The sequence below is a fragment of the Strongylocentrotus purpuratus genome, unplaced genomic scaffold (assembly GCF_000002235.5).
Source record: "Strongylocentrotus purpuratus isolate Spur 01 unplaced genomic scaffold, Spur_5.0 spur5_scaffold_11, whole genome shotgun sequence".
In the NCBI taxonomy this organism is placed as follows: Eukaryota; Metazoa; Echinodermata; class Echinoidea; order Camarodonta; family Strongylocentrotidae; genus Strongylocentrotus; species Strongylocentrotus purpuratus.
This window is the reverse complement of record NW_022145596.1, coordinates 7205389-7231794: the sequence shown is the minus strand read 5'-3', so window position 1 is coordinate 7231794 and position 26406 is coordinate 7205389. Positions and strand designations below refer to the sequence as shown.

At 38.5% G+C, this 26406-nt stretch overlaps 2 protein-coding genes across 3 annotated transcripts; both read left to right on the top strand.

Moving 5' to 3' along the window:
- The first annotated feature begins 822 nt into the window (after nucleotides 1–822).
- Nucleotides 823–5963, top strand: LOC105439560 (regulatory protein zeste-like). 2 transcript variants are annotated; one of them, XM_030980510.1, is made up of 5 exons: nucleotides 823–1010; nucleotides 2534–2635; nucleotides 3738–3865; nucleotides 4297–4415; nucleotides 5396–5963. In XM_030980510.1, exons 4-5 carry the CDS (start codon nucleotides 4335–4337, stop codon nucleotides 5681–5683), a joined length of 369 nt encoding a protein of 122 aa, XP_030836370.1. In that variant the 5' UTR covers nucleotides 823–1010; nucleotides 2534–2635; nucleotides 3738–3865; nucleotides 4297–4334; the 3' UTR covers nucleotides 5684–5963. The 2 variants fall into 2 exon arrangements, with proteins under 2 accessions (XP_030836370.1, XP_030836371.1); XM_030980511.1 differs by lacking the exon at nucleotides 3738–3865.
- Nucleotides 5964–17898: 11935 nt separating this feature from the next.
- On the top strand, nucleotides 17899–25368 carry LOC105438659 (melanin-concentrating hormone receptor 1-like). Its single transcript, XM_030981265.1, has 3 exons — nucleotides 17899–18032; nucleotides 20980–22194; nucleotides 25253–25368. The coding sequence occupies exons 2-3, from the start codon at nucleotides 21144–21146 to the stop codon at nucleotides 25366–25368; spliced, it is 1167 nt and encodes a 388-aa protein (XP_030837125.1). The 5' UTR covers nucleotides 17899–18032; nucleotides 20980–21143.
- The last annotated feature ends 1038 nt before the right edge of the window (nucleotides 25369–26406 follow it).

Genomic DNA, 26406 nt, shown 5'->3' with positions numbered 1-26406 from the left:
AATTGTCCAAAGAGTATTTCTGTATTAGCATGCCGTGCTTTGGTTAGCATACAATACTTTGTAAAATCGAGAAACGTGGACAAATTTATCATGTAATCAAAAAATTTCGATCATGTAGTTATGCGTCGTGCAATCCTTAATTCAGAAATGTAGATCAACACAAAGAATTTGCAATAACGATAAGAACAATTTTTAAACAAATAAGCAGATGTAATTAAATGAAGACATGTTAGAAAACACATGCAAAATGTATAGGCATACATTTAAGTTAAACATTAAAATATAAGTCTAATAATTTTATCTTAGAGTGGACCTTAGTTGACCTTACTACCAAAAATTATGTAGCCATAAAGGAATATTCCACTTTTGAACATTAGCAAAGGAGTGATTAGTGGGGTGATGTTAATGGGTACCTGGCAAGACTTGATTCCTTGAAATGCAAGAACGCTGCAGTGGCTGTCTTGCTAAAGCCAGGGTAATAATCGGGGCAGCGCCAAGAGCGTCACAATGTGACGGACATGTGCGCTATATAAAAAGCAGGGGCGGCGATTTCTGTTCATGACGGGGGGGGGGGGCGAAATGCGAGGGGAAAAGGAGCAGTGGCGTAATGAGCAAAAACGTTTGGGGGGGGGAGAAAAAAATCCGCATCACCGCCACTCTTACATGTTACATGCAGGCCCGGTGGATTTTTTTTTTAGTTGGGGGGGGGGGGCTAAAGTATTTACGATCGGGGGGGTGTTTCATCAACATTTGTCGGCGGAAAACTGTCAGCGCTGACTAAATCTGTCAGCGCTGACAAATGGTCAGCGCTGACTAAAAAACCGTTTCACGAAGCTCTATAACAAGCTCTGACAAATTGTCAGCGGACTTTTAATCTTCAATCGAGTGGGACGAGCCTTCTGACTAATTAGGCCACGCCCACCCTCTTTATTTCGCTTCACCGTCGTCTGCGACAATCATCATACAATGAACCCAACTTCTATGCCGAAATGGTTTTTCGTAGAAATCCCGTAAGTACAAGTCATATTTATTCCCTAATACGAAGAACAAAATTCTTAACTCGACATCTATGTGCTTTTTGATTTTTGAATACTTTTTTCGGCGGTTAAACAAAGACTAATTATGAGAGCTCGTGTGCGAGTGATTGACCAGTTTCATGCGCTAGTGCAGTGGGCACGAGTCAAAGGCGAAAGCTGCGTGTAGCGCCCGGCCTAGTGCCGGGCCTTTTTGCAGCAGCCTCTACTGTGCTGTATCCGGAGCTGAGCTGAGTTGGCTGTCGGGTTTACTAACCGAAAATTTCAGTTTTATTGCAACCTAAGTATCGAAACTGCAATAAACTGCAAGAACACAAACAATGTCTAGTACTAGTAGTAGATTTCACTAGGCTATACTCGTAGCCATCTAACTTTAACACACGTTGTCATGCCTGGTTGTTGATGAAAAAGATGATAATTGATAGGCCTAGGCTAGATCTAAGTCTAGATCTAGGTCTAGATCTAGATCTAAGCCTAAAAATAAAATCTAAATCTAAATCTAGGAGATCTACTAGGGGTCTACTACTAGTATCCCCCAAATTATTCAGTCTAGATCTAGCCTCTTGTCAATGGCCCTAGCGTTGTTGGAGTCCGTAATTTCTGGCTCGCTTCGCTCGCCAGATAAACAGAAGTGCTCGCCAGAATTTATGGACTTCGACAGCGCTAGGGCCATCGACAAGAGGCTAGCCTAGCCTAGGACTGTAGTGGATGTGGTACCTTTGTGTTTCTTAAAGATAAACTCCAGTTCTGGTAAAAAGAAAATTAATTCTCACAGAATCAAACGAAACTTGCACTGAATGTTCAAGATTACAAATAAATGACATGTGCCAAACAATTTTGGAAGAAAATGTGTACTGGCTGAGTAATGAGCATAAAAAGACAAGGAAATCAAGGTAGTACTAGCCCCGACACCATGTGTGCTGTCCCATATATAGCTTTCTGTGTACAGTGTGTGTTAATTTACCAAGACTCGGTCAAATTTATTATGATTTTGATGACTCCAGAACCTTGCAGTGCACACCAATACTTACATGCTACATGATCAACTGTTTCTGATCCTTTCCACACCTTTTCTTTCACAATGCAATCGCATTACCAGTACTAAAGTTTATCTTTAATTTCTTTGTTGGCTTTGCCTCTAAAGACTCTATCTCGATCTGAAATTATTTTTGTCGTGAACATGATTAAGTTTTCTGACTCTGTCATAGTCTAGACTCTACTCATACTAGCTAGATCCATGTTTATTTTGCATTTTCTCAATTTGACAGAATAAACAGTTTAACTACAACTTACAAGACATCGATCTAGATCATATGATCTATCTGAGATCAAGAAATTTAGCATAAATTTCAATGGTAGATATATGAAAGGGGGCTTTTTAAGTAAAGAGAAAATACAAATTACAATAGCACAGTTAATTCTGCAAATGCTCATCAATGTTCATATTAATGCTCATTTAAAAAAAATTCTAAATCAAATTCTCCCTCTCTTTTTTACAGGTAAATTTACAGAGCGACTTGTTGCAGTACCAAATGCTTGTCTTCTTTGAGTATGTGCTTGAAACAAAATGTCCTGGAGAGAACAGACCACCACAAGAGAAGGTACGGTAAACATATTTACCTTGGATCTTATAACTTGGATCTGTTTAGTTTTCTCAAGTAAAAGGAAATTTTGAAATGAGTGAGGTCAAGTTGGAGGGGGATGCAAAGGGCTGGTTTGAGAAGTATCCTTTTAAGGGGGTGGCTATGTATGCATCAACATCTCTACTAAAAAGTTGCTGTAGTGTTTATTTAAAGTGTAATTTTAACCCTATCTAGCCCCACCCCCCCCCCCCCCCCCCCTCTACATTTTTTGCGATCATAATTTGTTAACACCAAAGAATCTTGCACTGAAATTTTGTGACTTTTTTTTTCAAGTCTTGCGCATCTTTAGAAATAATTTTTTTGAAAATCGGACCTAACGTTACAAAGTCACGTGACCTTTTGTCTTTGCATATCAGCCCGAAAATCACTCATTTTCATGATTTAAATACAAAACATATCTCATTTTTTTCAAAAAAAGAGATAAAACATCGGTTATTTGGTTTTGTTTATAGTTTAGGTGTTTGTTTTTTTTTTTTTTTTTTTTGGGGGGGGGGGTTCAAATATTCAAATTATATAGTTAGAATAGAAAAAAAAAAAAAAAATACATAAATTAAAAAAAGAAAGAAATACACTGTATATAAGAAATTATCAAATCAATAGAATGAATAACATAAGGGATAACCTAGCTCTTCCCATTTTTTCAAAATTTTCCAAAATTTAAATAACCATAGTAATATAAATTACACTTCACTTGACATGCATGCAATTTTTTGCAGCGATTGGCCGTTCAACGGCCGAGATCATAGGGGAGGCCTTCACAGTCCCCCCCCCCCCCCCCGGGCTATGCAGTTTCAAAATAGCTCGGGCTAGATAGGGTTAACCTCCAATATATCTCTTTTTAGAATTAACATTTGAAGCTTTTGTAGAAGGGGGGGGGGGGGGAGGGAGAGGGTCCATTACATGAAAAGGAATGGCGAGCAAAAAGCAAAAAAAATTGACTTTCAAATTTTGCTGAAAAGTAAATATTAAAGACAACTAAACTCTTAGACATTGCTATTTTATTTGTATTTTCTTACATATTTGGTTAATATTTATTGAAATGTTTATAATTCTCTTCCAGAGATTGAGAAGGAGGGTTTCCTGTGGAGAGATGGGGTGCCTTGAGGTTCCAGTCTTGATGTTCTGCCCCTTACCTCATAGCGGTGGCCTCTTGTGCCCAACAATATAGGAGCAAAGCACAATCGACTGGTAATTCATAGTGAATATTACAATGTTTTTAATAAACGGGGAAAGAAACAGATACATTTATTTATTGACGTGAAACTATTGATATTGTTATTGTTCAAGAATGCATCATTCAGTTCTTTCCTTTGGACAGCCAACACAACAACCTTGCTATGACGTAAATAAAGCGTACATAATAATATATAAATTTGAAAGTTTTGTGATGGGTCCACATTAAAAACACACAATTAGAGATAAATATATCAATTATAAATATATATTTTATTATATATTGGATCACTATACCAACAAATTCAGACCCCCTTAGAAAAAAAAAAGAACCACTGGAGGTAAAATGTTGCCTTTTCTGTGAATATACCTATTTGAGAAATGGTAAGTGAGAAATGGTAAGTGTGAAATAATGAAAGCAATCCCAATATTATTGATTTTATGAGGTGGTGGACCCCAGCCAAAATGTCATGACCATCACTAGATGGTGCTGGAGGCACTGCCAGCACAACCAATCCAGGGCTGCTATGGTAGTGAAGCCGAAGCCGGAAATGGAATGTCCTTGGTGAGTTGAACATTCTTTATTATAAATTTCCAGGCTTTCCAACTGCATTCATGTTTTCATTAACCATTCCTGCACTGCCCCCCCCCCCCCATCAGTTGTGTGACTTGACCAATCGCCACACAGACATTGATAAGTGTGCTAAGAACCTAAATCCATTATTACTTTTTATTTAATCATTTAATGTCTTTTTTATCATTAAATATGATAATTTATGCAATAGATGTATATATCACTTGATGATCATGCAAAGTAAAGCAGTAGGGTTAAATGACATGTCAAGTGCTAAACATAGTTCTAATAGAAATTGGACACCAAGTATTGAGAATTCCTCACTGCTTTTTAATATGTTTAACAGCTAGATATCTATCAAAGAAATATTTAAGTTAAAACAAGTTGTTTTTTTTCATCACTCACTGGTATGTCGGAAATTTACGATGCATACTGCTCAATTTGGCACACATTGACATGGCTCTACTTCATCACTAAACAAATTTAATGCTTTTCTGCAAATGAGATTCTTTGACATTAATACATTCTACTCTGCTCAAGTCATGATGAAATAATCACATAAGTATCATGTTTGCATTTCACTGTTCGTAAGAATAGATGGGCCTATATTGGAAAAGCATTTTTTTTTTTTTTTTTTTTTTTTTTTATATATATACAACTATGTAGTTACCTGACTTGTTCATTTTATTTCAGTTTTCAAGTAAGGAACTCTGGAAGATTTGCAGAAAGACAATCACTTAGTCTAAATTGATTGGAATGTATTCTTTTAATGAATATATAAGGAGATCCAGAAAAAGACAAGTAATATAAAATCAATGATTAACAATGACAATGATAGGGGAAGTGATAATAGCAGTACTTATACCACTAACACCACTAAAATTACAATCCATAAACAATAACAATTATTTAATATATTAATGTTTTTCATAAGATGATAATAGCATTATAAATATGAATTTCAATTGCAGTTGATTGAATCAAAACAGCATCAAGAGAACCAACATTTTCCAGAGACTCAGCAGCAACAACCAACAACAGCAGCTGCAACAACAGCAGCAACAACAACAGCAGCAACAGCAGCAGCAACAACAACATCAACAGCAGCAGCAACAGCATCAGCGCAGCACCAGCAGCAGCAACCTGGACAACAACAGAGATGGCAGCAGCAACGTCGACAACATGGACAACAAAGAAAATGCACAGTTGATGGACAGCTGGAGCTGTTGGAGATTGAGAGGGAGATATTTGTAATATAAAAATTGAGGTTTAAAAGGAAAAATAGCAAGTAATGATAAGATACAGAAATCAATACTAGAAAATGAACTGTAAATTTTCTTCATCATTTTAACTGCATTTTTCAACCTTTGAGGTTTTTTTTTCTCTCAGTAGTTTAAGTAGATCTCAAGGTATAGATCTATTGATCTAGATTAAGTAGTTTGTTCTTTGAAAATTGATGGAAAATTGACACAACAAATGTCATTCTGATTTTATTTTATTAATAAATTCCGTTCAATTGAGAAGGCCCTTTAACATTAATTTCAGCTGTTGTTGTGTGTTTTTTTAATTTCGTTGTCTCTACCAAAACAAAAAAAAAAGGTAATAAAGTTGGGTGAATGTGGAGTCTGAATCTACACGCTTAGTCTTATCGTTAGACCCCATTCATTCACCTTTGTTATCTAAATTAAACTGAATGAAAGAATGGAATACAATTTTAGGTCCCAATTTAAAAAAAAAATCAAACAAACAATTTTGTACATTGCGATGGTATTGGGTCTACTTTTCATAGAACTTCAAGCTCAAGTCAGTTCATTTCAGGAAAAAAAAGGCAATACTTACTTGGTTTTTCTTTCCGCATATGACTTGCGTCACCATTCTATTGTCACACAAAAAAGATCTCAAAGCTACAAAGACTTGCAGATGGGCAGATAGATCCTTGCTCCTCTTTGTGGCATGCTCTAACTCGTCGTTTAACTCATTTATCATGTATAACACTCCTTCCCTAGTAAATCTGTATTTTTATAACATAGCTGCATCGACTCTAGATTTGTACGGTCCCGGAAAACACACTCTCTACCGAGGGCAGCAACCCCTAGGATATTCATGATTGCTGCCATTTTGCCCTTTTTGGTGTCTTTTTGGTTGTTGAGAGTAATTAGTCGGTGTAAATTGACTTTGTCGGGAGGTCCAAGGCAACCGACTAAATTATTGAAATTAGTCGGTGACTTACAGAAATTTGTCGGTGTTTTCCACCGACAAAATTTCATGAAATGGAAATTAGTCGGTGATGATGAATTTGTCGGTGAAAATGATATTAGTCGGTGAAAACCCCCGACTAAATGTTTGATGAAACGCCCCCCCGGTAGAGAAAAGTGAGCGAAGCAAGTGGAGCGTAAATTTGCGTGGGGCCCAAGGGCAAAGCACTGGCGCGGGTCAAGGAGCGGAGCTTAATAAAGCTCAGGGGTTTTAGGCATGTCATTTCGGTCAGATGAGCATCCAGGAACCCGCCTTAATCCTAATAAGGCCGGGGGGCCATTATGGCCCCCCCCCCCCCTCCACGATTTTTCTGATTGCTCGGGAACGCATACGGATGGCGCCCCGTCGCTCGCTGACTTTTTTCTTTCGAGTCTTGCGCAACTTTTAAAAGAATTTTTTTGAAAATCGGACCTGCGGTTACAAGGTCACGTGACCTTTTGTATTTGCATGTCAGCCCGAAAAATCGCTCATTTTCGTGATTTGTGTACAAAACATATGGAAAAGTCATTTTTCCTAAAAACAGATCAAACATGGGTTATTGGGTCTTGTTTAAAGTTTAGGTGGTTGTTTTTTAAGTCAAAATAGTTGAATTGTAGTAAGAAATGAAATAAAACAACAAAAACAATGAAATACATAAGTTAAAAAAACAAGGGATAACATAAGGAATAAGCTGGCTCTTCCAAATTTTTTTGTCGTATTATTATTCAGAATGGTCTAATGAATATATGTAGTGAAAAAGAATGCTTAAATATGAATAATATATGATTTATGGGTAAAAATGTGATTTTTATGACTTTATTTGCATAAATTACCATAATATGCAAATGAGTGAATTTTTTCAAAAAATTGAAATTATCATATTATTCTATACACTACATGCATTGCATATGTTTTTTGCAAAGGGCAAAGTCACACACACCCACACACACGCGCACAAATGTTCGTTGATATTTGATATTCGATATTTGATATGTGTGACATGATTAATTTTGTTAGGGGTGTTATTTGGAGATGCAAAGATCGAATTAATACCCAAATCCCAATTGTTTTATTCAAACATTACATAGGCAACTTTGGCGCAATTCGATTTTTGCACTCTCGCAAAGAATGTCTCCCGTTCATCCAAGCGTGAACACATACCACACAAAAATGGTACCAAATGATTTGGGATAAAACACTCTTTCATAAGACATATAACAGTTTACTGTTCATAGATGATTTTTTAAATAATTAGCCATTTTCTAGGTGTAAATTTTTTTTGACTCACTCTGTATAGTATAAGAACAAGCAATATGCCTTTTTTCCCACTTCACTTTTCTACAATATTTACTTGTACATATTAAAGGATATTATGCGAGGGAGCGTAGCTACCGAGTGAGAAGATTTTTGCACTTTTATTTGTCTAAACGCTGCACTCTTAGGCCCTTGTTACGAATATACAAATGAGTTAATAATTGCCCCGACCCAACACCCTTCACAACCTAAAAGGTTGTTGTAGTCAATAGTCAGTATTTGCTATACATGTTTACCATGACACAAAGTTCAACTATATCTTAAACATGCACCAGGCTTGTTTCAATAACTGCTCTCCCTCACCCCTTGAAATGGCAACGAAAAAGAGAGAGAAAGACAAAAAGGGAGATGGGAGCGGCACTTGAACAAAATAAGATAACCCCATCTCACATACTCCCCGATTGTGGCCCCTATATCTTACATTTATCCACCTGACGTAAGGTTTCTGCCCCCCCCCCCCCCCCCCCCCCCCCGTCTCCTGTGCCCCCCCCCCCCCCCTCATGCCATAATCCAGGCTTATCAAACTCATTTTATTCGACTATAACTGTGATCAAATTCATAGAAACGTACTGTAATGTACTGCCCTCTGCGTGCACGTGCACTCATATTACTTCTGCAGCTTCTGATTATGCATGAACTGAGCATGCAGGGCACGTTGAATCGTATGAATTAAACAAATCACATACACAGATTAGCACATTTCAAAGCACAGAAAAACTGATTCATGAAAAAAATAACATCAACAACAACTAAACAACGTGACGCTCAGGAATATGTTCAAAGTAGCAGAATGTTGTCATGTATCAAATTGCGCTTTCAATATAAGAAACGATAATGAAACTATACTGAGAAAATTTGATCATTAGTTTCGGCACGTTCGGCCTTTGTGGTATGGTTTTGATGGATATTTTCTGGAGCATGTAGCCATGAGTTGGCAACACGCAATGAATGCGAATAACTATACTGTTTTCACACTGGCAATATTTTGCTTAACCCCGTACTATAGGTGGGGTTAAAGGGTATTTTAACCCCACCTAAAGTCCGGGTTAAGCTTATTCCACTTTCTTTTCACACTGGCAAAATGTTGCTTAACCCCGTACTATAGGTGGGGTTAAGGGGGGGGGGAGGGTTTAGCCCCACCTATAGTACGGGGTTAAGCTTATTCCACTTTCTTTTCACACTGGCAAAATTTGCTTAACCCCGTAGGTGGGGTTAAAGGGGGGAGGGGGGTCTTAGCCCTACCTACAGTCCGGGGTTAAGCCTATTCCACTTTCTGCTCAGACTCGTATACTCTTTTCACACTTGTTTTGCTTAACCCCGTACTTTGCTAGAAAAGCCAAAAAGGTTAGTCCGGGGCGCGCGTTTCCGTTTTACACCCTGCCCTAGGCTTTTCGTCAAGAAATTACACGAAACATGCTGTATCCGAAGTCTAAGTTTGTTTATATCGACGTCAAGAATAGCGAAGCCAAAGCTTATGTACAATTTCAATTGGGGATGCGAGGGTCTTCTTGTTCAAGACGGTTTTCCCGATATATTATTGTTTTGTTATCGCTGGGCTAAATTTTGCGAGCTGATCACGCATCCTCACGCTCTTAGAGTATTGCGTATTAATGGATAAAAATAAATGATACGACTAGGAAGATCAACTAGTATAGAGAGTTAGCTAGCGCTACGTGACGTTTTCAGAGTTCTGGTGGTGTGCAGAGCGCCGAGGCAAGATGTGGACGACTAGACTCCGAATACCAGTCGGTTTGTAAAATTTTATTGGAGAAAAGCCTAGGGCAGGGTGTAAAACGGAAACGCGCGTCCGGGCTAAGCAAAGTACGGGGTTAAGCGAAACAAGTGTGAAAAGACAGTTATAGCTCTAGTAATAATGACTGCTATGAGAGAAGTTGTTTTTATATGCTCAAGAGGAGGTTACATCGTGCTATCACCCTGAGGCGTGCCGAGTGGTGATAGCACGATGTAACCTCCCCGAGAGCCTATAAAACAACTATGCCTCGAATATTACAGCAGTCACTTTATGTTTTATAGACTTATCAATCATGGTAATCTAGTCTGTTTACGCTATCGAGACCTAGTCTTAATAGGGTGTCTGATCGCGCACCACTCGAGTTTGTGTGCTAAAATCCTTCCTATTGAGATTGCACGCATAATATCCGTATTATGCAGTCTAGATCTACGTGCATTAACAAAAATTAACACGTAAACGGCAGTACTCATACCCGCCTACCAGTCAATAGTCTTTTGAAAAGTGCCCTAAAAGTGCCCTAGGGTGCCTTTCAAAAAACTTTTGACTGGTAGGCGGGGCATGGCTAAATTCACGTCTCCAATTTCGACCAATCAGATAGCTAGATGTCTAAAGTGAGGTATACAAAAGTTATTAGTGTGGCCGGGATAGTTTTATATTAAAGGGGGTGTAAAATGATGAGACTATACACGTGTCTTTCCCGTGGCCAACTCGGGGCCAATCGAGCATCAATTCGACTGAGGACGGGCTACCGATTCACCCCCAGTGCGTGTGACTTGCGTGCCCGGTACTGCCAACGAGCACACAACGCACCGACTCCGTGCGTCTTTTGAATTTTGTTTCCCACGGTCACTTGCTCTACGGAAGGTGCACTTAGCACGTGCGTGCCGCTTACAAATTGGAAATCGAATGCCGCTAATAGCAGCTCATCAGGCCAGGGAGGTGAAAGAAAAGGAGGCGAAACTCTTGTAATTTATTCAAACGCATTCTTGAGTTCTAAAGCGTAACAATGGGATGTGTAACATTCTACTTGGCTTTGAAGTTCCATGCTCCGAACCGCGCTTCCACTGCGGGGACTTTCGGAAGCCAGGCTCCAGTTTTACATTTATTACAAAATATTAAATTACCGGCAAAATTTCAGTGTAAATCAAAAACTTTATATGGGGATTTTATTGGGAATAGTGCATCAAACAAATTTTCAAATTTAAAACTCCGTCCTTCCTTTAATTTGTGTGCCAGAGTTGGTAAAAGAAAAATTACATCCTGTCAAAAACTCAATATTTTAGGATGATGCGCTAATTTGTGCATGCTTTAATGTCCCGTTATTTGATCCATGGTTTACAATCTTCAATAACATTAAGTTTGCTAATGCGTGTTTTTCGCGTGTTTTTTTGTATTTTTCAAGTTTAAAAAAGGATGAAAGTAAACAAGTTTGTGTTCGCTTGTTCTACTCTTTACACATTCAACAATGGATGAGAAATCATTGGAAGGGACAGCGAACAGTTGCAGTGATACCATTTTCTGATGTAGGAATTCTAACTCCTGAAATTTCATGCGCTCCTTTATCTCACCACCTGGTCAACAGTTGCAGATTAGCGCATAACTTTTCGGCGGCTTGGAGCATGGGGTCAAAGGAGAGCGGCTTGATTCCAGTCCTTCTCTATCACGTCCCTGATCAGGCCAATCATGTAACCTTACATGCGCGGTAACTGAAATACGTGCACCACTTTGCAATTTAAATGAGCATGATGAGTACATTCAGTTTCCAGCTGGGTTGCTGAATTTGAATGCTCGGAGTATTGAATTTTGTCCACGGGCGACATTCGCGCTAATTTTAATACATGCAAAATGAATGTTAGTGACAAAGTGATTAAATTAGCTGGGAAAACATTTAGACCTTCTATACGACTATGTCTTCTATCACTACTTCTACTACTACTGTTATACTACTACTACTACTACTACTACTTCTACTGCTACTACTACTACTACTACTACTACTACTACTACTACTTCTACTGCTACTACTACTACTACTACTGCTACTACTACTACTACTACTACTACTGCTACTACTACTACTACTACTACTGCTACTACTACTACTACTACTAGTAGTAGTAGTAGTAGTAGTAGTACGACTAATGCTACTTTTGTTTGTTGAACATTACAAACTCATAGGCCTAACTTTGATAATGAAAAAACAATGAAATCGAAATTTTATAATAAATTATAATAAGAACATTCTCTCTTAAAAAAAAGAGTGAATTTCCACTCTATTTTCATTTTCTTGGGAGTGACGTCCGTGATCACTTGTTTAGGAGTGAAAATCGATTGATTTTAGAGTGCTCTCTAAGAAGAAAAGAGTGAATGTTCACTCTATTTTCACTACATTTTCACTCTCCAGAGGAGTGACGTCCGTGATCACTCGATTTTTTTTAGAGAGTTATAGATCAAGTATTGACTATATTCTTTAAACATGCGAATTCAAAATCATATGCCCATACAACATCAGAAGGCAATTTGCCTTTCAGTTTTATCTACGGAAAATATAACCTGTGGATGGACACCACCTGCCATATATTAAGGAAAGCACATTTTTGGTTACATTTTCAATACTTTAGTATACATTAATCTAATTTAATTAGTACAAATGGGCGATGTGCCCACGAAGAAAAAAGTACCCTTTGTGAAAAATTGAATGCTCGAATTATTGAGTTTTAAAGCCCCATTGTCCTACTTGTAGCTACTTGCTCTCTCTATATAGAAAATTTCCCCAATCAGTGCCTGTTGGTCCCCCATGATCCTCTTTTTCTTATGTTAGTTGAGAGCTGAGTTAATGAGATAGCCAACTGAATTACGAATAATATGTCACGTATGTCCTATCTGTGAAATTTAAAAACGTTAGTAGTGTCCTAGTATTCAAATTATGGAAGGAAACCCGTTTACTTTCTCGACTTCACTGTCATACACTATTGCGTGACTGACTGACTTTTTTTCTACTTTGGTAATAACATACATACATTGAGCTGTAAAGGGCAGGCACGTAGCCAGAGTTCGATGGTTTTTTTTGGGGGGGGGGGGCTACTACATGTATTCTAACGAGGTCAAAAAGGGGTCTAAAAAAGTTCAACCGATCTTGAAAATTTTAGCTGGGGCACGTGCCCCCCCCCCCCCCCCCCCCCCCGTGGCTACGTGCCTGGTAAAGGGTACATGAGCATTAATTTTGTCTACATCAATAACCCGCTTCTTGTAATGGCCAACATTAAACTGATTGAATCTTTGCGCAGAACAAAACGTACGATCCTTCGGTACATGGGTCTAAAAATAAAACTATTTCATTAAACGACTGCAATCCCTTAATTAGATTCGACGGTTAACGGTCGTTATTTACCCACAAAAAGAAATTCAAGCCCTTTTGTTTTGAGGGAAGTTCTAAATTGGTATTATCTTTCAAATGCCGTTAATTTTAACCTTTAAATTTGTTTGGCCTGCAAATGGGACATAGTACCTTTAAAGCTCGGAACTAGTGGCATAGGTATTGAGGGTAAGTGACCCTCAATACAATTGAAACAAACAAACAAAAAGAAAGAGAGAAAGAGAAAAACAGAAAGAGAGAAAGAGAAAAAGAGAAAAAGAGAAAAAAGAAAGAGAGAAAGAAAAACAAAACAGCACCGATCGAGCCGTGAGATGTACAGTGCTAAATGAAGAAAAGAGAGGGAAATGCAACGTGAGAGTAAAGGGTATGATTCGACCCCTTCCAACACACTTCTTAAAGCGGGACTGCACTACTTGTAGCTACTTGCGCCCTCTATATAGCAAAAAATGCCTAAGCGGTACTTGTCGGTCCCCCATGATCCCCTTTTTCTTATGTTAATTAAGAGCTGATCTGATGAGATAACCACCTGTCAGTGACCACGCATGGAGGTCTAATCCCTCCTGACCAAACTAGTACAGACAGGCTTTAAATCACCATGTTCCATGTTGAATTTCTACAGTCTTACTTGACTGACCTTGGATTGTTGAGATTCAATGACCATGTGTCTAGTGCTCTAACCGGTCATTGGCATGTTATTGGTGTTATTGGTGTTTCCAAGTGTGTGAGTAGGTCACATTTATTTATGTTGTCCGACAATAAATTTTTAGGCCCCTACTTTGAACAAAAATTATATTCACTTCGAAGGAAGAAAGACTTGTGATCGGCAAAATCTCAGTGCAAAACTTGATAATGTCCTATATTAGAAAGAAATAAGTGCACGAAGTTTCTTAGTGTGTACATTATAACGAGCATAAGGCTCAAACATTAGGCCTCCAATTTCTCTGTATTCTTGGCATATTAGATAGAGGGAATTATCTTGGACCTGGCAAGTAATATTTCTGTTGTACTAGCACGGTCTTTATCGTGATTATCAATCTCTTCCCATTTCCTTTTTATATAAACAAGTAATTCGATTATTTAGGAGCGCTACAAAAGAAAAATACCTTATCATAGCGTTTACAAAATCACAGAATGTGAAGAGAAACATAAAACTCAAAACATCGGTTATTCATATTATTTTACTGAGGGAGAAAATATGTTTATTCTTCTATTTTTTCAACGAAACACTGCTATTCGCATTTATCCTACAATATATTAAAGCAGGTATTGATATACTTAGTGGCGTACGCAGGATTTTTTTCAAGGGGGGGAGGTTATCATTTTGAAATCGGGCCAAAAAATTCGCAACGACTCAGCCAGCCGCTGAATAAGCGGGGGGGGGGGGGGGGGGGGGGTAATAAGAGAACATAGGCCTATAATCAAAACTCAACAAAAGGGGGGGGGGTCCCCCAAAACATACACCCCCCCCCCCCCCCCCTGCGTACACGCCTGGATATACTAGGCCATCCGCACTGTATATTAATTGGCTCATAAGTCTGCTCGCACGGTTATAAGCCGTAATGGTCCCGGATGTTTGGAATTCTTCAATGATCTAAGCTGTTCACCGTACACTTCTTCAAAGGACCGGTCAAGCGTGTACTTACCTGAAATGTGACAGTAAATCATCATTTCGATCTGTTGCAACCATCATAATCCTTCCCATCCAGTGGCGGATCCAGGAATTTCTTACCGGGGGGGGGGGGGGGCACAAATCGGCATAATCGGGCCGGCCGCAGCGGGGGGGGGGGGGGGGGGGGTAAGAGGACATATATATATATATATATATTTTTGGTTCCCAAAACATCGCAACGACTCAGCCAGCCGCTGAATAGGCGGGGAGGGGGGGGGGGGGAGAGCACATTATTGGGCTGACCTGGTATCGTTTTCAGATCCAACTCAGGTCAAAAATAGTGTGACGAATCACAATCCCAGCCACAATGTCAGGGATACCATATGCGTGACCGATTAATCCCAGTTCCGGTGAAGAAAAAAAATGTCTCAGGCCTACGAAAGATCCTACATAGATGTAATAGATAACTGCACTGCTAACAGAAACGAATACATGCTAGACGCTTTCCTCATTGAGGGAGGGGGAGGGGTTGGTTGCATATCTTAAAAAAGAAAAGAAAAAAGATCCTGAATAATGACCTATCCCTGTAAGTAGAAACATTTGGGGAGTGGGGGGGGGGCATGATGTAATATTTAACGGCAGTCAGCGGCGTATCCAGATTTTTGCCTCAGGAGGGGCAAAACTACAGAGCGTCAGTTCGCTGCCATCTAGGCACTAACGCCATACCCTGTTAATGGCTGCAATTTCCTTTTAGCGGTGAGGCGACGAGGGCTCACGGTATTGCATAAACACTCAGAAAAAAAAGGTGTCCACTTTTTTTTAAACAAGAATTTGTTATAAACTTATCTTTCGTAAAAGAGACCCCATTGATAACTGAGAAAATATGGTTTTCACATTGCTATTAAACTATCTCTCTGAAAGGGTAATGAAAAGGTAATTAATACAACGATAAAGAAAATATCAAAATAATCAACTATATGGTGTCTTTCGTGTCAACATCATTTTATTTTGGGGAAGATACAAGGCAAATTAGGCTAAAAGAGAAAGGGAATTATGAAATATAAGTAGCATATCCCGATAATGAGAAACATGGATATGGGAATATTATATACTTATACTTTATTACCAGTGTAGCTACCCGACAAGCAGTAGACGGCAGGTTCAAATTCCGCCGATTTTAAAGGTAATACAAAGTTTTGGTATGGGTTATGAATTTGGTTCAAATGAACATATTGGAAGCATATGCGATCCTACAATATTAAGTAATCGTTGTCGCGGTTAAAATCGAGTCTAAAGTTATGAAATTTTAAATAATAAACTCTTCATGTTATATAGCTCCCTCTCAAGGTCAAGATATTAATTAAGTTATGAAACAACGTTTCTTGTCTAAATCGACCGATTAACTCCTCCCGTTTGGAAATTATATATCACAACTACATATTGTGAGATTTTCATGGTCGCAGCTACCATTATACGGCCGTAGGCGCTATTTCAAATTTACCAAATTTACCGGGAGCACCGGTAAATTTTTATATTCAATTTTTCTTGAAAGCAGAAGTGTTTTAGGGGATAAATTTTCTAGTGCTTATAATAAATCCACAGAGGCATCCAAATATATCAAAATTGTAAAGAATCACTATCAAACCAATTTTCAAAATTTCCCAAAACTTTGTAATACCTGTAAGATTTTATGAGACTTGTTTTCAATTACAAGATCGAGCACGCGATCTTTATTTGTTGGTTGCAAGCCAACAGATTTCCTAACAACAATTATCAATGGGGTCAAGGTGGTGTTTTTTACGACCAAAGCAAGCAAAAATATGATACTGCTTATTTTCATAAATTGATCGTGCCCTCGAAATTGTATCTCCTTTAAGAGGACACTTTTTTTTTTTTTTTCTTGGTATCGAAATTTGAAAATTTGACATTTTGCTCCGTTGGGGGGGGGGGGGTAAGGTCATCTTTTTGAGGTCAGCCATGGGAATATTTTTATTTTTATTTTTATTTTTTTAATTTTTTTTAATTAAAAAAAAAAAAATAATAAATCCAAAAGGGGGGGTTTTAGGGAAATTTAGGGGGGTTTACACACAAAAAATACCAAAAGGGGGTTTTAACCCCCCCACCCCCCCCCCCCCCCCTGTGTACGCGCCTGATTCAACGTGCAGGGGCAAAATTGCTCAAAAGAGAATGACAGGAAGTCTTACAATTAGGCTTGGCTTTTGTATTGTGCGAAATTCTGTGATCATTCTATTTCTCCACAAATATTGTGCCTTAGGCCGACGAAAATGTGGTTCCCATTGATATTGCACAATGATGGCATCAGAGCAAGGCAATGACGGCATCTGCAACTGCACAAATTTATATTGAAAACAAGTTTGAATTCGCATTACAAGCTCAACGTGCACGTGTCTTTCACCTTACAAATGATAAAGGCCCAGCTGCTGGTTTTCGTCCGAGCCACGGGATATTCAACCCCCCCCCCCCCCCCCCCCCCAAAAAAAAATATATTAAAAGCCAAGATCTGCCGAGCGGTGTGCCCTCTGATCCTGGTAACTTTCATGTTTCAAAGACGTGCAGATTGAACTTTGATTTTTTTTTTAATTCTCCTTTCCTTTTTTGTTAAATAATTTTTTTACATCAAAGTGTTGCAAGCGGTATTTCTCAGAAGCATCATTTTTTTTTGGCGTTTTACACCCCTTAGAATCCCCACGGAGGCTGAAATGGAGATTCTAGTATTCACCCGACTTGGTTATACGTTACACACTCATGTCACTTAACCCCATCAACCGTTTTGTTCACCTCACGTTGCTACCCCCCCCCCCCCCCCCCCCCCTCCACCCTACCCCCCTTTCCGACCATGCATTAGTGCCTGCTCTCTTCACCTATTTCGTATGCATTCTGCGCTACCGTCAAGAGTATCTTTGCGAACTCGCCAAAATGTGCGCGTTCATAGAGATGCAGATAATAATTACATATGCCGTGCGCTGTCTGCACCTCCTCTTATTCTAGAATACCAACTCCACAGTTATAGCACTTATAATTCTAATTCTCTGTTATGGCGTATTGTGATACATAAATATGAATGTCATAGCAGAGTGGATAGTGGATAACAATGATGTCTGCGAATGAAGTTAGGAATTTGGCAATAACTCCTAATTCAGTTTGAGTACGTGTAATGCGCATAAATGCCTTCGTCGGCTAGTTTTGGTAGAGAAATTGGTAGAGTTGCGAGACATCTGTTTTGTCGGGAAACATTTTCTTAGAGTATACACGCAAGGATCCTGGATATATCACTGAAACTTGCAAAGGAGACCATTTCAGGTAGATATAACAATTACTCATTCATATATAATTTCGCTATAGTATGATACAGGGGCGTAGACAACGGGGGGGGATGAGGGGGATGCATCCCCCCCACCTCACAAGGTGGGGGGGATGGCATGTACAATCATCCCCCCCAGATTTTGGGGAATGATATTTGCTTACTTGATAAGTCATAATGATGATAATAATAGTAATAATAATAATGATAACAAATATAATATTAATAATAATAATAATTATGATGATGATAATAATAATCCTCATCATTGTTGTAATTGTGTTTATTGTTATTAGCCGCATTCACACGGTGAAAGCCAATTCAGACGGTAAAAAAAAGAAAATCTTACAAGTATTTTGTGGTTATCTTGTGGTTTGGAAACCACAAGATAACCACAAGATTAAACAGGCGCGAATCTACGGGGGGGGGGGTTAGGGGTTTTAACCCCCCCCCCCCTTGGGTGGCCCAAAAAACAAACAAACAAAAAAGGGAAAAAAAAAGAAGAAAAAAAAAAGAAAAAAGAAAGAAAAAAGAACGCACGCTGGAGAGAAACCCTTTCAAGTGCAAATATTGTGAGAAGATATTCAACTCATCTGGTAACTTAACCAAACACATGATAACTCTGGATATAACTGTGTATTAAACTGTTACTTGATTTAAAAAGACGTTATCATGCACTGCTTTTTATGGTCTCCATTGTGTTAATAGATGCCAGGAAAACATCACTTACGGGGTTCAAATAAACACCCCAAAAAAATCGGCTCGCCGCTTCGCGGCTCGTGGACGATGCTCCGCATCGTCATTATTTTGGTCAACCCCCCTCCTTAGCAAAAAGCTAGATCCGCCCCTGAGTCATCCCCCCCAGGTGTACGAACCTGTCTACGCCACTGGTATGATAGGTTTAACATAATATCTTACTAATTTTCTTTCAACCCCATTGCGTACGGGAAACCAGTGGTCTGTGAAAGAATGAGAGAATGGTGTACTCAACAGGTTAATATTAGAGGGATATGAAATCCGTGGGATGTTCTCTTTGGTTGCAAAGGAAATGAATGTATATCTAGGTCGACTTTAATCTTTCATACACACAGTTCATCGTGTTTTTCTACTATGCCTTTATGTTTTCCTTTACTGGTTTCCTGATTATTTCGCAGTATATTAATTATGTTTCCTTATCGTGAATACAGCGCAAAAGACATCAATGTAATATGAGCTATAAAAAGCATTACATACTATTATTATTATTATTATTAATATTATCACTATTACTATCATCATTATTACTACTACTACTACTACTACTATACTACTACTACTACTACTATACTACTACTACTACTACTTCTATTGTTATTATCATTATTAGTAGAAGAAGTAGTAGTGAAGTGAAGTGAAGTGAAGTTTGAAGTTAATTGTCAAAACAAAAAGTACATCAATATAACAATCAAAAGTGAATGGTTAACATTGAAAGGATAAATAGGACTATATAAAGTAGCATTAAATGCTAATCGTGTCTGGTACCACTGACACAAACAAGTATCACATCAATGAATGAGAATGTAATGAATAAATATGAATAACTATGTATTGAATACATACTTAAGCTACTAGCTATTCTACATCTAGGGTAAAATATGTTCTGTGATGAAATACAAAGCTTTGGTATTTTACACTAAATAAAAAGATAAAGAATTATATAACATAATGTTTACAAAAGGCAAGAACCTCGGTTCAGAGGTGCAACAAAGTTATTTTACAATGTATTTACATTTTGTGATATTAGAATTCTACGAAAGCAAGACACTGGTGCTTTCTCCCCTACATAATTATAGTAGTAGTACATGTAGTAATAGTATAGTAGTAGTAGTAGTAGTAGTAGTAATAGTAGTAGTAGTTGTGGAGGAAGTACTAGTAGTCAGGCGCGTACGCAGGGGGGGGGGGGTTGGGGGTCAACCCCCCCCCCAAATTTTAATATTTGTGTTTTGGAGGACCCCCCCCCTCAAATTTTGTTTTAAAATAGGCCAAACGGTGACCTCAAATATCGGTCGGCCAAATTTTCAAATTTTCGGGACAATTTTTTTTTTTAATGTGCTCTTACCCCCCCCCCCCCCCCCCCCCCCCCAAAAAAAAAAAAAAAAAAAAAAAATGGTGAAACTGAAGGACCGCAGAGCACTGGGTGTCAGCTCACCTTGTCAGTCAGTACCGGGTACCGGTGAATATAAGATTCGTTTTAGTAGGTCCATGGTTTAACCTTTTCGACGGCATCTGCTCGGACTTTATTGCGCCAAAAGTGTTGGGATAAGGGCAATGTTTTGATAGAGTTTATGATGGTAGGCATTATTTTAACCAGTCGTTGATGTTTCTAAAAATAGCAACAACCCTTAACCTAACCTTAACCCTTACCTTATCTGATGCACACGATATGTATGCAGATGGATGCCAATTTAATATCTACATTATAAACATGCTTCCAGGACATATTTTATAATGTATACATTTTGTGAAAAGTTTAGAGAAAGGTTAAGCGTTTTAGCGCTTAGTCCACCGTTGACGGTGGACTTCGGATACTGTAGGAAATAGACCCCCGCCGGAGCTATTGTCCCAGAAGCTGCGTCGTGGAAGCGTAGTCATAATACATGTAGACATGGTTGCGTACCAACGCTCTTTCAAATTGTTGTCACACATTCATATATATACCCGGTAGGATATGACCGTCATTGTTGGTCAAACAGTTTTTGAGCGTCATGTAACACCTGGCTGGAATGCTCCCCAGGGGGTGGAGATTGTGCACACATTGTGTGCGGGCAAGCACTGAATCCAATAACCGGGGTAATAGTATATATTTATATATAGAGAGAGAGAGACATTTGTATTAAGCGCTATATCAACATTAAATATTAATATTATTATTATTATTATTATAATTTTATCTTTCTTTTTGTGCAGATATACCGAACCTTGGTTGTGCCTTCCAGAGCCCACTCGATCCAGTAGCGTGGAATATCGGACACATTCGATTCAGATTCGTCCTACAAACTTGAGAATAGTGGCATGACACCTCGGTGACTTTTAACAGTGTACATCTATCTCTTTAGGATATCTGATGCACTATGACAGCCACACCTTCTATGGCGAATTGTTCAGATATGGAGTATGGGGATTGTACTAATTACACCGAAGTCAACATGAATACAACCGAAATGACTCGGCCCTTCATCCCTGCTGCTATAAACTGGCCACGGATCACAATACTCTCCTGTGTCATGATTTTCGGCATTTTAGCCAATGGATCGCTTATTTTCATCGTCCTGAAGAACAGCTTTCTTCGGAAGACGCAAAATATTCTATTCGTCAATCTCATGGTCGGGGATCTCGTGTGTCTGCTTATCAATGTCCCTTTTGTAATCGAGTACGAATTAATGCAGGGTAACACGAATGTGAGGGGCGATTTCATGTGCAAATTCACGACCGCCTCATTGATCATGAGCGCATGCGTCGTGGTGTACTCGTTGGTGGCGCTGTCCATTGAGCGCTACCAGAAAATCGCCGATCCATTCAACCGTTGCGGAGAAACTTGCTGCTCGGGTGCTTTTCGAAGATGTTCAATACACTCAAATGGATTGATTATCGCTGCAATATGGATCTGCTCCTTCATCGTGGCAGCTCCCGTAATAGTTTTGGCCGAGTACAAAATAAATGGTTGTAAATGGATCGCTCACCATACGGATACAGCCAAAATATACAAGGTCTTTCGCGCCGTGACGACGTTTATAATACCTTTTATCATGATTGTAACGGTCCACATTATCATAGCATGTACACTTTTAAAAAGTATCCGAGATCCTGTCGTAAGGAATTCTGAATTAAACCGCTCTTTGAACGGCAGTGGTCGTCAGAACAGGCGACGGAGCCCCCGAATCCGATCTCGTGTCAAGATCGCTGTGGTGGTAACCGTTCTCTCGGCCATGTTTTTTGTTGCCCAGTTGCCAGGAACCATTGTCAACATCTTGTTTGAGTTTAAATCTAGTTTGATTCATTCACCATCCTTCGTTGCATTTTATCGCTGGGCTCGGATTCCGTTTTACGTTTTGTGTTGTTTTAACCCGATTATGATGTACATCTTGAGCTCGCGTTTCAGAAAACAACTTATACTTGATTGCTGTTTTCCATGCAGGTCTCCCTTTTTTCGCAGAATTTCTATGAGGCTGAGCCAACGAACAACATCAGAACAATTGCAACTTGAACCGAAATGAAGTCTTAAAAATTCCCGAAATTTAAAGTGGCAACCCACCACGTGCCCACACTGATGCTATTGCAGTATTTGTATTATTTATTTATTTCTCACTATTAAATAGTGACGATAATTATTATAAAATGATTGATTGAGAACGGACGTACATGTACATGACATATGACCGGGCATTTATCTTTGCTTCACGCGTTACCGATCATTAGCTCTTCTAGTGACTAGTCATTAGCATTTTTGTGACCAGCATTTACTCGTTTATACAGTGTGAGGCAACAAAAAGTTCACACCTCGAAAATTGCTAATTTTTAATTTTTTAAAAATCATCTATAAACATTAAATTGTTATATATCTTATGAAAGAGTGTTTTATCCCAAATCATTTGGTTTAATTTGTGAGGGGGTATGTGTTCACGCTTGGATGAACAGGAGACCTTGTTTAAGAGAGTGCAAAAATCGACTTGCGCCAGTAATGCTTATGTGATGTTTGAATAAAACAATTGGGATTTGGGTATTAATTCGGTCTTTGCAGATCCAAATAACATCCCTAACAAAATTAATCATGCCACACTTATCAAATATCTAATATCAAAGAACATTTGTGTGTGTGTATATGTGCGTGCGCATTATCGATCGTCCGAGACCAACTGCAAGAAAACACACCTTTTGTCCGAGGACGAAATTTACTTCCGAGGACGTAACATGCTGTCCTCGGGAGTAATATACGTGCAAAAGGATATTCTACGTCCGAGGGTGCATCTGACCTTAAATAAGGCCTGTCCTCGGATGTTCGAAAAGAAAAGAATCGACACACTTAACACTCCCGTTGGTATATCGTCGTGTGTGTCTTGAAATGTTAAGAGCGCCCCCTGCGGACACACAGATCCTCGGGATCGATCGTTGTGAGCTAGCGCGCGCGAGCTTGCAAAAATGCAGCGCAGCTAGCTGGCGCGTTGTATTAGAAGCGCGAGACTCGACCGTGTCGTCGATGACCGATCGTGCGCGCGGGACTAGAACGGTGGCTTATTTCACGATTTGGCCCTTATTGGAACGATGCCGGTATCACTTTATGGACCAAAAGGGGTGATAATTACGGCCAGTTTATTTAATTATAATTTTATTTTAATCTTTAGTTTTCAGTTCAATCATTTAATCAGAACTAGAAGATTGGGACAGGTCTTTTTTATATTTGTTGATCGTCTGGTTGATTTGGAGAAATTAAACCAGTTCATTGAATTCAGTGTTTGGGAAGGCTCGAGGCCAGATGTTATTTGGTGCCAAGGTGAGTAAAGTTAGACCTAGTCTATTTCTGATTCACACATCTTTTTCTGGGGACTCTGGTGTGGAGATGTACTAGTGCACTGAACTTATAGTTTGCAATGTGTATGCATGTATGCATTAACAAAGTGTGGAGCCTTGAGGTGTACTGACCATGCATGGGAAATGTTGAGCCATGCAAAAATTCAAAGATTTTTATGAATATTTGCATGAGAAATGTATTAAACAGTGGCGGCGGAACATTTGGGGGAGGGCTGGGGTGTGTTCCCCCCCCCCCCCATTGAAATCAAATCAAATTATATTGATAATGAAAACTAGAGTATTTTTTATGTACATGTATAAAGATGGGGGTGCGGTGTCCGGAGACTTAACACAAATAAAATCGCCTCCTTCTGCCTTTGAATTTCACAAAAACTATGGATCAAATAACAAAAATAATCATGAGCATTTGTGATTTATAATATTGTCTTACATTACATTCAAACAAATTATGAAATCTTGCTTCCAAATTTCTTGAAATTGCCGTTTTGTCCGGATACCCAACCCGTCCGGACACCCAATGACACCCAGTGACATAATATACAAAATAAAGACAACAAAACAACAAAAACAAGAACAAAAAAAAGAACAAATACTTTTCTATAGAAGTATTTCAGCCATTCCGGGTAAAGAAATTGTACACCTAAAAGTATGAATTAAAGAACAATTATTTAGGCATTAATTTTGCTGCATGATATCATCTGCTATTGCTAATTAAGTTCTACACACGTATTGTTAATATATTTTTCATCAGATTTTGTTTACATAGAGAGGGTTCATTTTGAACCCTTCCAAAAAGTTCCGTAACTCGACTTTGAGGGGATATCTTTTTTGTTACGGAAACTGTTTAGTGGTATATATGGAAAGATTCATTTCCTTTTGATAATGATATGCCATCTGTTCTGATTGTGGAATCACGGATTATGCAGAACCCCTAGATATATATAATATAGGGAATGTAAAAATTAAAATGCTAAATATTGTTTTCTGACAAAAGTTTCAATTTTTTTCTTGGTTTGAGGGACTTTGTTGGCAATTGCATAGGATGGACTGAGTTTGAATGATGTTGATGCTGATGCAGGAAAGTCCACACACTGTGTATATTTATTTGCAAAATGGACTGAATGTGTGCGGAAAAATGTTGAACTCCGTCATTAAAACGGTCTTATGTTTTGGACAAGTTTGAGATATTGGTATAGTTTTAAATTTACTTTTAAAAAACTTTCCACTTCAAACCCTAAATAATGCAGTAATATGTCATTCTTTATGTTTCAGATAACTCATACATGTATGCACATAATGGGAACATGTCCCGTCAACATCACAAATCATTCATTTAAAACATTAATGAAGTAATCATGGCATGAATACAAGGAAACAACAACAATAACCAAAAGGAGAAAAGACCAGACTTTTTTAATAGAAAACAATGGATTTTGCTAGATATATATTAAGGTCTACTGTGCAGTCCATGATTACATAATGAGAACAGATTGCACACCATTGTAACGAACAATAATGAAGCATTCCAATAATACAAGTTTTACCATTCATAGATCAGTAATCATTCCACAAACTTTTTTGAGGGCTGTATATCCAATCAGATCTATGGCTTTTTCATTTTGATTGTGGCTTCTATCTGCTTTTCTCCCAATAGACTTCCCATCTGGACTCCTGGTCAAATATTCCAGCACCTCCACCCACTCCAGAATCCTCTTTTTCTTCATCTTTATCTCTATCACCTCCATCTACATCAGATTCCTTGTCATTTAATCTTTCCCTTGTTGTTTTTCCTCCATCTCCACCATCTTCTCCTTCAGAATCCTTGGCTTCTTTTTCTACTTCTTCGTTATCTGCATCATCTCCATCTACATCAGATTCTTTATCATTTAATATTCCCCTTCATTCTCCTCCTTCCCCACCCTCTTCTCATACCTGTTCTATGTTTCATATGTCTTCACCATCTCGCACCTCCCTGTGTTCTCCATCTCTTCGAGTTGATGTTCAGTTGTATATTTTGTTCATCCTCTCCATGTTGATTGTGGTATTGATTGTATTTTTTGTGATATTTTGCTTGTAACTTCTGGTATTCTTGTTGCTGTTGTATCATTGTTCATCTATTTCTTATCATCACCACGCATATGGTATCGGGATTTTCTCCCTGCATGTACTCATATTCCAAAATAATATGGTGAGTGATTCCATATGCTATTTCATTGTATTTATTTTGAACAGATCACTGAAATCCCCAGTGCAAATAACTCATTCCTTTGGTCTTCATTTTTATCATACACTATAAGGGTCCTATTATACTATGGGGTTTGTCATCTTTTGTCTGTTTGTCTGGTAGCAGATATTTGTGGGGATAAGTCTACTTCCATTTTTAACTTAATATTTTTTTGGGTATTTTGAGAGATGAAAAGTACAAATTCACACTTTATTTTTGTTAAGCGTCTGTACACCCCCCCCCCCCCCCCTCTCCCCGGAAAAATAATTTTTAAAAGTCCTTCATTGATTTTGGCCTTTGTTGGGCATAAAGTACATGTTAAACAATATTTGCCCCTTTGTAACTTCTTAAATGTGTTCCTCTAATTTATTCTTTGAGCACACTAGTGATTGATGGTGCATGCGCAGGAGTGTCACTGCTGTACATGAGAGAAAGCCTCATCTGGGTCATGTAGCATATTTAAATTTAGTAGATCATGCCTTTTTTCAAGATCAGACTTGAAGGAATTGACATTGCAGCAATTTATGACTTTGGATGGGAGATTGTTCCACAAGGTTTTTTAACGCAATATCTTTCATCATGCT